At 37.1% G+C, this 13677-nt stretch overlaps 1 protein-coding gene across 2 annotated transcripts in view; it reads right to left on the reverse strand.

Annotated features, from left to right (window-relative positions):
* RPS6KA5 (ribosomal protein S6 kinase A5) overlaps positions 1-13677 on the reverse strand; it is a 66852-nt gene that overhangs the window by 17944 nt on the left and 35231 nt on the right. The window contains exons 3-6 of one of the 2 annotated variants that reach the window (XM_059474138.1): positions 12332-12459; positions 11576-11659; positions 9078-9181; positions 378-528 (exon numbers count right to left, since the gene is read on the reverse strand). In XM_059474138.1, the coding sequence (XP_059330121.1) occupies positions 378-528; positions 9078-9181; positions 11576-11659; positions 12332-12424 (432 nt within the window). In that variant the 5' untranslated portion in view covers positions 12425-12459. The remainder of the gene's footprint in view (positions 1-377; positions 529-9077; positions 9182-11575; positions 11660-12331; positions 12460-13677) is intronic. The other variant, XM_059474137.1, reaches the window with a different exon arrangement.

The raw sequence follows: 13677 nt of genomic DNA on the forward strand, positions 1-13677 counted from the left end.
TATTAAAATTTTTACTAATAATTCTAGTGCCAATCTTTAAAAAAAATCCTTTCAAACAAAAACCCAACAGACAACACAACACAATTTCAGTGTTTTACATTAAACCTTCTGATTTCAGCAGTGTTTCCTTTAGCTTCTTCAAGTAACTGATAGATACAGACAGAATATATTAAAAACCTAGCATGCCCTTCTAATACACACAAAATCCATACATACAAACACAAGGATATTTTTACTAACTTCAATACAATTATTCATGCAACTAATAGGTCCTTAAGTTGTTCTGTTAACAGAACAACAGAATTTCCTTAGACTTTGATTTCACAGGCACTAATTCAAAATAAGTGGGATCTGGTGAGTTTTGTTGTTTGCTTTACCTGGAAAAAGGGATGCTGTTTGATTTCATCAGCATCAGTGGGACCACAACCTAGCCTCTTCTTGGGGTCTTTCATTAAAAGACGCTGAATTATATCCTTAGACAGAGCACTCATTTCTTGCGGATAAGGTGGCTCACTTTTTAATATTCTCCTTTAAAACAAACAAAATAACAGTGTGGAAGTTACTTAAAATGTTGAGAGTTAAAGAGTTACCATACTAATGGAAGTATTAACTTTTCACTTAAACTTCTATTGCACCCAAAAGCAGGAGGATGAAAAATATGAAACCAAATTTTTTTAAAGGTTTAAGGAATTGTGGACATGAAACAGAACATCTGAAGAGATAAATTATGCAACTCAATACACAAAAGAGAACAATCCTCATTTCACATACTGAGTTTACTATTCAAAAGAAATCACATAGTTGAAACAGATAGCTCCACAAAGAAATCCACTTGATGACTAATAGTAGTAAAAAAAAAAATTCCAACATTAAAATGTATTAGAAAATACATAAAAAAAAAAAGTATTTGGGCCATTGGAGGATTGCCTTCACCCTCTGTGTCATGTGCAGTGCTCATACCCTTTTCTCAAATGAAGGCACTATAACTGGAAAAGTTTTAGAGAACAGCAATAAGACCAATCAGACATAGAATGTGTTTTATAGAAAGTTTTATAAAAAGCTTACTGAAAAGATGACTCAAGGGAGCTGGGCAATGCTTCCCTCAAAACGGTACAGTAAACAGAGACCTCACCACTTTTTCAATACAAGAACTAGAAACTATCATGTTGTGCCAATGGAAGTCAAAACCTTAGAAGCCTAAGTAGAATCACATTTCAATTCCTATCTTTTATATCTGCAGTCCCCACAGTTCTATACAAACAGGTAGGAAAGCTTTCCTTTAGTTACTCCAAATCTAAATACTGAAGCTAAGGACCCTAAAGGAAAGTAACCCATCCAAAGACACATGAAGATGTTTAAAATATAGACATAAAAAACCTTTCAGCATACAGAATCACAGAGGAGTTGAGGTTGGGAATGATCTCTGGAGGTCATCTGGTCCAACTCCCCCTGCTCAAACAGTTACCTAGAGCCAGTTGTTTACCACCATGGCCAGAAACCCTTTGAGTATCCCTAAGGAGAGAGAATTCACCCCCCTCTTTTGGGAAGCCTGTGTCAGTATTCAGTCACACTTGCAGTAAAAAGGTGTTTCCTAGTTCTCAGAGGGAACCTCCTGTGTTTCAGTTTGTGGGCCCTATCTCTGGTCCTGTCAGCAAACACCACTGAAAGAGCCTGGTTCCCTCTTCTTTGCACACTCTCTTTCAGGCATTTATGCACATTGACAAGGTGTCCCTAAGCCTTCCCTTCTCCAGGTGGAAGAGTGACAGCCTTCTCAGCCTTTCCTCATTGTCATCAGCCCTTTGCTGGACTCTCTCCAATATGCCCAATATGTCACTCTCAGGCATTGGAGAGAGCAGAAGTGGAACCAGGACTCCAGATGTGGCCTCAGCAGTGCTGAGTAGAGAGGAAGGATCATATCCCTAAGCTGATGACACTTTGTGTAATGCAGCCCAGGATCCCATTTGCTGCCTTGCCACAAAGCCACATTGCTGGCTCAGGTACAGCTTGGTGTCTACATAGTCTGATGCATACTCTCAATGTGGTGACCTCATAGTAGGGCTTACAGTGCCTCCACTAAACACAAACTGAAAGGTTTTGAAGTCATGAGAGACTGAGGCTGAAATGACATGAATTTGTGGCAATAGTCAGATCTCAACTATTGTATGTTTCTGCCAGAGCTTAAGTTGACCACTGCAGGACATTCCTAAATTTTCTTCAGAGTTACTGCGTGACACATCCTTAGAGTCAGTTATCCCATGAGAAAATTTTTATCTTGAAATGTCTAGCTACTTGGATTAGTCCAAAAATAGATGCAAACAGATTGCTTCCTAAATAATCCTGTTCTGGCAGTGTGGAAGAGCAAAACCAAGTTCAAAATGTGCATATCCCAGGGGTAGCTTCTACAGACATAGTATCCAATTTCAAGCAAACAAAAAGACAAAGCAAGCTAACCTCTTGGTTTAAGTACTATCTCCTTGCTGAAAGGAGTTAGGAAAACACAGTCTGAGATTTAAGATGGTGTAAAGGTCTAGGATTGTTTTTTTTTAAATGATATATATCTGCCAGTAAGGGTCTAAATCACAGCCTTTCTGCCAGCAGAAGTAACAGCAACCATAAAACTTCTCTTCAATTTCTGGACACATTTCATGTTACAGAACAGGAGAAGAAAGCACAATATTATCAACTGATTTTTTAATTAGGGATGTTAATACCAAATTTAAACATCACTAAACAAGAGTATTCTTACACTGCAGGAGTGGTGGTGAAGTAAAGACTCAGTCTCTTCTCAAATCACCCAGTTTCAGAAAGGGGAAGCAGGTAAGGAAGTAAGAAAACCTTCCTGTTGTAAAGATAGAAGACAGGACACCTTGACAGAAAAATTACTTTACTTACAGGAGGGCCAATGTTTTCATAGTTTGAAAATCACTGCATCTAGATAAGTTTGAAGAAGCTTCTTTATCAACCTTTCTGATCAAAAAGAAATCAGTGTTATGTAACAAAGATTCTGGAAAACAAGAAGTTCTCTTTGGGCTCTCAGAAGGGAGGAAAACCCCTCCAATCTGTATTTTTTTAAATTGATTTCTAAAGCAATGAGATTGAAACCCTGGGATGTCCTTAGTAACCAAATTCTAGAGCAAATTCTCTTCCACACACTTCAGGAACCTCCTAAACTGTTTCCTCTCTGCTGTACTGTATTTCCAACAGATGTACAGTAAGTTTTACATTGAGAAGTATCTTCCAGCTCTTGACCAGCCAAGAACCCTCTGCAGAAAAGGCAGCATTTTGCCATTTTCCATTACAAGGAGATTCACATAAATTGCCAGTGGCTTTAATTCAAAAATACTTTTGAGGTTGACTGATACTGGAAAACACTGATGATGCTCTGGATTGGTTCACAGAACCGGATTACAGAAGTAGTGAAGACCAAAGCTACCTTCTTTAGAAGTTCCAGGAACCACATAAAATTATCATGGAATTGAAGTATGTGAAACTGCAATTATTAGGATGGAAATCAAGCTGCCAGAAAAGAAAGACCAGATTGGATCAACATGTGAGAGAGCAGAAATTTGTGAAGCAGCTTGATCAAGTGAAGAGAGTCTGGTTTCACTAGTTCAGCATTACTGAAGTGCTGCACTGAAAGTTACTCAAGGCTCTAACAGTAGCCCATACAGTGTTCAGAGGAAGGAAGCTGCATGTACCAAAATCCTTTTTGGAATATGTGTGCTTCTGTAAAGAAGCTATGGCCTTTAGCATTAATAATCCTTTCCTTTTCTCAATCACTACCATCCTTTTGTACATTTAATGTTTATGGGGTTGTCCACATTGTTTATGGCAGTGATCCAGTAACAGTGACAGACACAAGCAGGAAGAATTAAGTACCCCAAGTGGCAATTGGGAAAGTTGAAGGAATACTCTGCTGTATTTATTGCTTTTCCTGGCCTGGTATAAGCCCTCTGAGCTGGGGCAAGCTGAGATTACCCTGCTGATGAGAGAACTCTGGCTGTACTGAACACTCAGAGAAACCTCCCCTTGCATATGTCAAGAAGTTTAACTCTACATGAATCATTTCCATCTTACTCATCTCTATGGCAGAGTATGCAGAACTAGGAGCAACCTCGCTGGTATTGTTTTTCAGGAACTTGGCCTCTGATGAGTTTTCCCCATAAAAACTACAGACCAAGAACACATATGATAATGCAAAGGACACACTAATGGATGATAAGGAAGAGAAGGGGATGCCCAAACTAATTCTACAGTACCTTGAGAATTGCATGTCTTATGATGACAGTCTATTCCCTGACCCTCTGCTTTATGCCCAAAAATGGGTGTTGTATGTTTAAGGTGGGGGTCAGGATGGAGGGTTGAACCTTGGGCTCCTTGGCAGATTTTTTTCAAAGCCTCACTCCCCAGGTGCCCAGGCTGCTGAGGGAGTGGTTTTTTGCTTGGCTAGCTTGATTTTTTTGTTAGCCCAGGCAAGAAGTTTTTTTCCCCTTTTCCCTGCCTTGGAGTAGCTGCAGTACCAATCCTTCAACAACTTTTCTTTCATAAACTGGACAGTTTGTTTAATTGTGAGACCAGAGAAAAAGGGATCTGCAAGACAGGAGTTGGTCAGGACCAGCAGGAGTAGAGGGGACGCTCCATCTTGGCACTACAGAAAAAGCAGAGCTGGTGAGAGAGAGCACACCAGCCCCACCTGCTTCATCTGCTGTGAAGAAGGGACCAACATCAAAGACTTCTCATCTATTTGCCCAAACTGCTGTTTGAATCTCCTGTTCAGTTTTCTGGGCTTTTTCCCCTGAGAGAGGAGCCACTATGTTCTACCTAGCATGTGGTGGGTTTTTGTGTTTTGGTTTTTTTCTTCTTTCCCTGGCATTCTGGGTTTTTGTTCCACTGCAGGGGGGAGAGGAGGTAAGGTCTGACAGTTTTATCTTTAGCATTTATTTACCTTTTTCCTGTGCCTTGTGGGAATTCTGTCAAATAACCATTGGAAAAGGCTTTTTCACTTTCATCCACTAGTATACATTTCCTATTGGTGGAAAGGGATTGTTGGAACCCTTTTTAGGGGAAACCACTTGTTCCAGAGTGTTTTCTCCTAAACTTGTCTCTAAATTGAGACATTATGTTATAAGCACCATCAAAAAGATACATATCCATCTGGATGTACAGGGAATAAGAGAAAGCAACCCCAAGTTGTAACCCTGTTAAAGAGCAAATGTACAAGACTTCTAAAGCAGAGTTTTCACCCTCATACTTGAGAATGACCCTGTGACCTCTTGTTCTGAATTGAACTCTTGTTCTTCTGTTCCATCTTGGAGCAGTCAGATATGTATGCATAACCCTGGTTCTACACAAGTCAGAAACTGTGCTACAATACCTAAAACTTCCTTAAACCATCTGCTTTACTGAATGGTTGAACAAATCTATAGGCAAACTCACTCACGCACTCTGACATGCATCTAAACATAAAAATGCTTTACCTTATAGATAGGCAGCTAAAAGCTCTAGGACAAATACCTAAAAGAAATCATGCAAATTAGAAGTTGGATTTAATGACTGTTCCATCCTTTAAAAGATCTAGCAATCACTAGAGTGAGTCATTGATTTAAGAAGGAAATCAATAAAGAAGGGCATCCCAGTACACAGCTGTTCGGTGTCTTCCCAGCAGCTCTATGAAGAAAAGGTTTCTTGCAGGATCATGGATGAAGTATCTCCACAGCATCCAACACACTGCAAGATTTCAGCTGTCCTCCATGAAGTTTAAATAAAGTTTAACCAACTATGTCAAATAAAGACCACAGGCTGCCACTGGTGTTAGTATGCTAATATGGCATCATATGCTTCTATAGATTATTTTATAGATGAATCTATGCATTTTAAAAATGTTTCTATCTATTCCTAATCCTAAAGCTGGTAAGATTTTTTTAAACTGCTGCACAGTTGCAGTTAGTACTAGTACTAACTAGTAAAGCTAGTACTCCAAAACTTTCCTGCTCATTTTATATCCTCTACATGACAGGACCCTCAAAAGTCAGCTCCCTAAAATGGATTTGTCTGTCTTTCAATTCAGCACTACAAACTACTCGTAGTCAAAGTGAAAATACTGGCTGTGTGGTCAGTCCCAGCCCTTGCCTATGCTTTTGCAGGATGGCTCTTATCTCTGGCTCTGCAGCAGTAAAAGTTCAGAATTCTCAAAAATGAAAGGAAAATTCAGGAACAAGGGAAAAGAAAGGGGAGAGGGCACACTAGAAAAGGAGAGATATTGGAGAAGTTATGTGACTTTTTTTTATTTAATTGAGTTTAGTAACCCATACACAAAGCATGTGAATAAGAAGCCTTCAGAGAGTGATAAAAGGCAACATTTGCACTTACTTAACTTGCATTTTCCATGAAAGAAGTCTACAGTGTTGCCAAAAAGATTATTATAGAAGAACAACACAATTTCTCATCAGAAAGAGAAAAAAAAATAGAAACAATACACTGTTTCCAACACAAGAATAGAACTCTCCCTTGGAGAGATATTTTAGGACAAAGTTTCATTCTCAAATTTAACACCACACAACCATTGTGCCACATGAGGGAGTAAAATTATCTAAAAATATCTAAGATTACTTCCTACCTAGGTAAAATAAAAGAAGGACCTGGATCCATTTAAAAGATGACCTTTTTTTCCCCTTAAATTCAGAAAAACACAACCATGCTTTCAACAGATAGAGAATTCATTTTTTTACTTGCTCCCAAAGTCTGCTGCAATTGGCAAGTTTAAGCATATTTAGGTTAACCCATGTAATTTCTGGTTAGAACAACCTTGCTATCAAGAAAGAAGTTTGTACCAACTCCTATCTCTGTGCCAGTTATTTCATTATCGGGGCAGCTGTTACTATTTGGTTTCTGTTTGCCTGCTCTTCCCTGCCCTCAGGCAAAGCTCCAAACACACTCCTGTTCTCCCAAGGCATGCAGCAGTATGCATAGCCCAGAAGGTTCCACACAGCTCAGTGCAGCAGCCAGGGCAGCAGCAATGCTCTCACATGTTCTTAAAAGGATCATAACATTCATGACACAAACTGCAGACACATAACACTGAAATGATCCAAAAAAGAAATTACTATCAGTGGAAAGGATTTATAAACCACTGTGTCTTATGAGTATAGGAGTAACACAAAAGAGATGAAATCTAGTGTGAAATGCAATCACATAACTGGGAATAAGAAGATTTCAGCTATATAACTGGGAGGAAGAACTACAAACCAGAGAGTCATCAGTTGAAAGTGACAGAAGAAGGAGTTAGATCTATCAGACCAGCACTGGCATCAACAAGAGGAACCCGAGAAAAAGGAAGAAGTATTTTTTTGTTCAGATGGTAAATTATCCCTTCCGTTAACCAAGATCTGCTTGAAGCATCAACGTGAATAAATTGCCCATATGTAAGAAAGAACAACAGAAGCTAAGTTAAGAAAAGGCTTTTTCAAGAAACAGGAAGACTAGGGAACATCTTCACTATAGGAAACTGTAAGAATTTAGCTTCTAAATTTATCAAAATAAAAACTGAAATACCATAGGACTGTCTGTAAATGCATAGCATAAACATCCACCAGAACAGAGACTGAAGAGCAACACAGTAAACTTGCCACAACTAAAGAAAGTAATTAGCTGTCAGAGCACAGATGTTAACAACGACGTAGTCATTCAAACTATCAGAAATATTATTATCTTAAAAAGCACCAAAGAGCCTACCAATAGAAAGTCAAGTCCTGTAGAATACACAACTAAAAAGTTTCCCATTTTTTGGGAAACAATATCTGTAAAGTTCAGTTTAAGGCTCTCTCTAAAAAAAAATTGTTACCCCTTCAGAGTCCCAGCTAGTAAATCTTGGGAATCAAAATTACCAAATTCAGCCATGGCATAAGTAATCAGTCAAGCAAACTTCTAACCTTAAATAGGGCAGAAAGAGATAACTGAAGTTTTAACTGCAATATAATAACCAAGCAGGTGAAGTCCTGAATTTTCTTTCATTAATGGACTCCTCCCTCCCCTGTATTTTTTCTACTGACCATCCAAGTTTCCTGTTTGCTGTGGTAGAGAAGTAAAAACTAATAATCAGGCTTTGATCTCAGAAGAAATTGCCTGAGTTTATAAGATAAGTAAAATAAATTCTCTAAACAATTGAGGTATATTACAACTTTAAATATCAAGTGATTTCAGGTGAGGGTCAGAACCAGGACAATACCTTCCAAGAGAAGCAAGACTATTCTTAGTTTGGGGACCGGACTTACAAGCTCATTTTGACAGCAGTTAGAAATTTGAGCAATTTAAGACCTCAACTTCCTGCTCCAATAGGAAGAAATCCAATAAAAGGAAATTTTTGTTTTGGGGGAGATTTCAATAACATGCTTTGGAGAAGCTTATTGCTTTGTCTTTTAAAAATGCTCCAGTGCTTTTACACAGGTACTGAAAACAAACCTTTAAAGTGTTCAGTAAGAGATTACTGAATGTAACAACAAGTTTATATGCAAAAGATAAGAATGGTATAGTTTATTTCATTTCTGTAAGTATCACATCCATTTCTCCTCAGATATGCAAATGGGCTAGAAAATCTTTGTTTCATGCTACACACTAATAAAATTAACATAATTTGTAAGAAAAAGGTGGGAGTAGGGTACGTTCTGACACTTTAAATGTGCAGCCTGCCAGAACAACCTAGCAAGAGCTGATAAAGTATCACTAGCTAAAGATATCTCTAATGTATTAAGATCTGGAATGTGATAATTCTATTTACATATACTTTGGTATTTCATTTGAGTTCCTTTTCAACAGTAAACATGCAACAGGGATGTATCTACAAGGCTGTGGCTCCACTGTAGTTTAAACAAAACAGGCCTTTTGTAAAGTCAATTCTACTAGCTAATAAAAGCTATCTACTTTCCAATGTCATTCCAGTGAACAGAACTAGAGCACACAAAATGTTACCATGGCAGCACTTTCATCCTAAATTTTAAATTAACAAACTCTCACAAAACATATATTATGGCATAAGAATCATCTGTTAGCAAGCACATATACTTCACTGCTTTGAATCTTACCTAGAAATCTCTGCTTGGGAATTCTTCTCTCCATCGACTGTAAATGGTGATGCTCCAGTTAATAATTCATACATAAGAACACCAACACTCCACCAATCAACAGCCTAGAGAACAACAGTAATTATGCATGTTATGATACACTGAAGGAAAATTGTTAACAAAAGAAGGAACAGAACAATCCACATAGAAAGCAACTAGCATAGGAAGAACCTACCTATATACAAACACAAAGGCAAAATGGGATACAATGAAGCATAAACAACTGTGGTACTGACTGAAGGTATTTTCTGTGATAAATTAATTTTATACTGAAGTCTCTCCATTTAGCTTCTTCAACTAATTTCTCAAGCTTTCTACTAACTACTAAATTTTCTTTTGTTTTCCCAACAGAATTAATTTTGATTTTTACCACTGTGATGTGATATGAATTCTAATACACACTCAAAAAAACAGAGGAACCTAAGGCTTGCTAAGAAGCAGTGGAACTTGAAGTTTCATGAGCTTGAGAACGAAATTAAGGAATATTAAAAAGGAAAATTTAAGATCACAGTCCATAGTTAATCCAGGCACCTGAAAATGCTATGAAATCATAGAATGGTTTGGGTTGGAACGGACGTTAAATTCCACCTTGTTCCAACACTCTGCCATGAAGGACAATCTGAAAATGAATGAAACTTCTGCTTTACTTACATTGGCAATATTAATACAATACAGGAAGACAACTAGTGAAATCCTAACAATTTGTCCACATATTTTACTTGGATTTACTTCAAAATACACAGAATCTGATGTCTTATATATTCAGCCAAGAGTATCTAGAAGAACTACCTGCTGAAGTTTCTGTACTGTTACTGATTATCTTTGCAAATAAATAATTCTCAGAGAAAATACCAAAGAATTTCTTGTTGGCATGTGTTTTTCCAAAAGAAAAGGAGGATCTGCAGAATCAGAAATCCAACTTAAAAAAAATAAATACTGAAATACTAGAGCAAGTCCCTATGACAAACACTGCAATCGTCTAGAAGAGATAATAGATGATAAATATTGATTAATGAGAGCACAGCATACTAAAGCCATCTCGTTTTCTTTTTTTTAAGGTCTTTGAGTTGTTAGATATGCAGTAGGTATGAAATACACTAAAACTCTTCTAAAATTACCCTACATGACATTGCCAATGGTAAGGTACTGAATGTGTGGTGTAAACAACTAACATAACATACATAACACACATAACTGCAATATCTCCCCGTTGATCAGCAAACAGTTGCCATCAAACAGAGAAGCTACTCTTTATAGAATACTGTATGACTCTGCACGACATCTGATGAAAGTATCAGACAGAACCAAAGATAACAGAACATAGTTTCCTCTTTAAGTCAGCAATAAGACTGAATTTTTAAGCTCTGAGAAGCCAGAATCATAATTCAAGGTGACTGAGAAATTGGAGAGATGCTCTGGAGGTGGCATGACTAAACTAAGAGAGTGCAGGAAAGAGTTCCAATTTGTAAGCTTTTTAAATTCCATTTTTAATAGCAACTGGGCAAGCAGTACAGTAGAAAAAGACAAAGAGGTTATAGTGGAATTCAAGGTAGGTGTGAGACAATGACTAAGTGAAAAGAAAAAGCACACTCTATTTTATGTGTAGTAGAATAATCAGAAAGGTTATTTTGCTCTACTTCAAACTGCCAGATCCCAGCTGTGCCCACTACAGTGCTCCCTAACTGAAGGTAAACTCAGACCAAAAGAGACACAGAATCCACAGAGAAGGAAAAACAAGAACTTTCTCAGGCAAAAGTCAGACTCTTCCAGTTCTTACACAGAGCTGCTATAAAAGGAACCACAATCAACAACATTCCATGATCCACAACAAAGACAACTCAACTCAATCTACAGCAAAAACCACAGAGATCAAACAGTCTCCAAAACTTCCCATTATAGTGAGCAATCAGTTACCTAGGAATACTGCAGAATTATTTTAGAGAGTAGGTTTTTTTTGTTTCAAAAATCATCTGTTAATTATTGCTGTCTTGATCTTTTCTATCACTTACTGACACTTTATTGTGCAATAAAACTTGAGTCACAAGTCACACAATTTTACAGTATGAGAATACTTACAACATTAGTGACCTATCCCATACCTCAATAAATACAACAGATTTCTGTAATATCCAGTTTAAAATGTATATCAGAATTAGCCACAAACCATTTTCCACAGGCAAAAAAGCGTTAACTAAGTTTATTCTCCCATAGCATATTTAGAACAAATTTTGAACAGAACACAAATAAGCCTCAATATCTTTATAAATATGCCTTTTACTTCAGATCAGAAGAGGAAAATACATCAACATACAATTGAAGACACAGGAAACAATCTATCTTAGGACAACCTTACATAACACATACATAAATAACATGTCATATTTTACAAAAACCCCTCAAGATGAGCAATATGTTGACTGAAGAATTAGTTTATTTTCAGTAATAAACTTAGAACATACCTTATCATGTCCTGTGTCTCCCCCTCTTACAATATCTGGAGCCATATATTCTATTGTTCCACAGAAGGAATATGCTCTCTCATTCTAGGAAAAAAAGAATTACAAACAATTATATTATACAAATAATATGGGATAGATATGGCTAACAGTTCCGAGATGCTGGCAGCAATTCTTCTCCAAATAGCTCAGAACTGCTAGCTAAATAATATTCCATCATTTGTAGTGACGTATCACATAATGCTACAGAATATTAAGTCTTCTATGAAAAAATAAAATGTCATAAGTTTGTGTTGCAGTCTAAGATAAGCACACAAAAATTAATCTACTAATATTTAGAAAAACTCTCCCATAAGTCTAAATGATCTACACGTTTCAGAACTTGGCAAGATTCCCCAACTAACACAGATATACATTTTGAAGGCTGCAATACCAATACTCTAGATAACAAATGAAACTTCATTAAAAAGGGAATTACTTGTAAGATGTACAATTTGACTAAATTGGATACAAGATCCTTTGAGTTCCCCATATTTAGGAATTCATTATGACCTCTAGAAAAGTTGTTTTCTCTTGCAACAAACACATATATAAGAAACAACATTCTCTCAAGAAGAGACTTGGAGAGAGACAAGACAGAGAAGGGGAAAGGCAGACAGTGTTGTAAATTTAATTTTATTCTATACACTGAATTATTCTCTTGTTCAAAACTAAGCTGCTTTCACAGGCATGTATAATTGTTCCCTGGTAGCCATTTACCTTTGAGGTCAACATGAGGTCATGCTGTACCTTGCTAATGACGAAAGCACATGTGTTTGGGCCATGCAACATTGTTCCTCCCTTATCCTTCATGCTTCTAGCATTTTGGGGAGAGATCCTGATAGGTCCTTTAAAGAAGAGTGTTCAAAAAAGCAAATATTTCAAAAGTCAGGTTTTACATTTGTAGATTCAGGTTTGGAGTTTAAAACAGGTGCTATATAAGAGACTACACTAATGAGAAGAAGCTTCTAAAAGTAAAAATAGTGCTCTGTGCTACCCTAAGGCATAAAAATTAAACAGTCCAGCAGCATATTATTAAACTGTATTTCTTAAAATACATATACTGTGACTGGTTTTTTGGGGTAAAATTTTGAGCTCAGAATAGTTAAAAGGCCTCATTTTGTTTAGGTATTAACTTGAAATATTACCTTCTGAGACAAAACCATATAATAATGAACTTTTCATTATTCCATTTTCTTTTGACACAACTATTGTTTCTGTTTGATAATCTTTTCTAGTACCTGTTATCTTCAAGAAATATAGTGTGATAGAAAGCACAAACAAAGAAAAATGTCAGAAATTCCTAGCCTCCATCAGAGAATCTAAACCTATTCAATCTCTGTTCTTTTTTCCTTCAGCTGGGAGGGTAGGAGGGAGGGAGGGATGAAGAAGGGTGGAAAGGAAAAGGAAGGGGAGTGGAAACACAGAAAGAATCTGCTCTTTTCACTTGCTACCTCTCCAAAGAGTAAAGATAATGCAGCCAAAGTGAGATATCAAGACAACTGTCTGAAAGGAAAGCACTCTGACTTCAACTATAGATTGACACAGATTCACCTTCATAAGACGCTGTGGAATGTTCTGACTTCAAAACAGCTGAAGTCAAAATCCAGATACTTCTTTGTTAGAAACCTTTGTTTATGCTGTGGTTTATTAAGTTACAAGCTTCATCAATTACATCTAGCTGTTACTTAAACTGAGGTTTTAGAGTATGAAGTTGCTTTAGGCACACCTAGGTAAATCTGTCTCTGTTAAATATGCCTCTTCCCGGAAGTCACTAATAGTTCCTGCTGTCACGCACTACACGTGGGTTTACAACAATTTTCAAAGAATGTTATCTCCAGTAGCAGTTTCATTTTCTGTCATTTTCTGGTCTCCTCGGTACATGAGAGACATGGATATAGCAGAGAGCATCCAGCAAAGAACCACAAATATGATTAAGGGAACCTATGAGAAAAGGCTGATAAAGCTGGGACTGTTTCACCTGAAGAAGTAAACCTGACAGTTCAGGGAGATTTCATCAATGTACAAAAATGCCTGAAGAAAGCATGTAAAAAAAGAGGGAGCAA

Source organism: Ammospiza nelsoni, chromosome 6 (genome assembly GCF_027579445.1).
Source record: "Ammospiza nelsoni isolate bAmmNel1 chromosome 6, bAmmNel1.pri, whole genome shotgun sequence".
Taxonomy (NCBI): Eukaryota; Metazoa; Chordata; class Aves; order Passeriformes; family Passerellidae; genus Ammospiza; species Ammospiza nelsoni.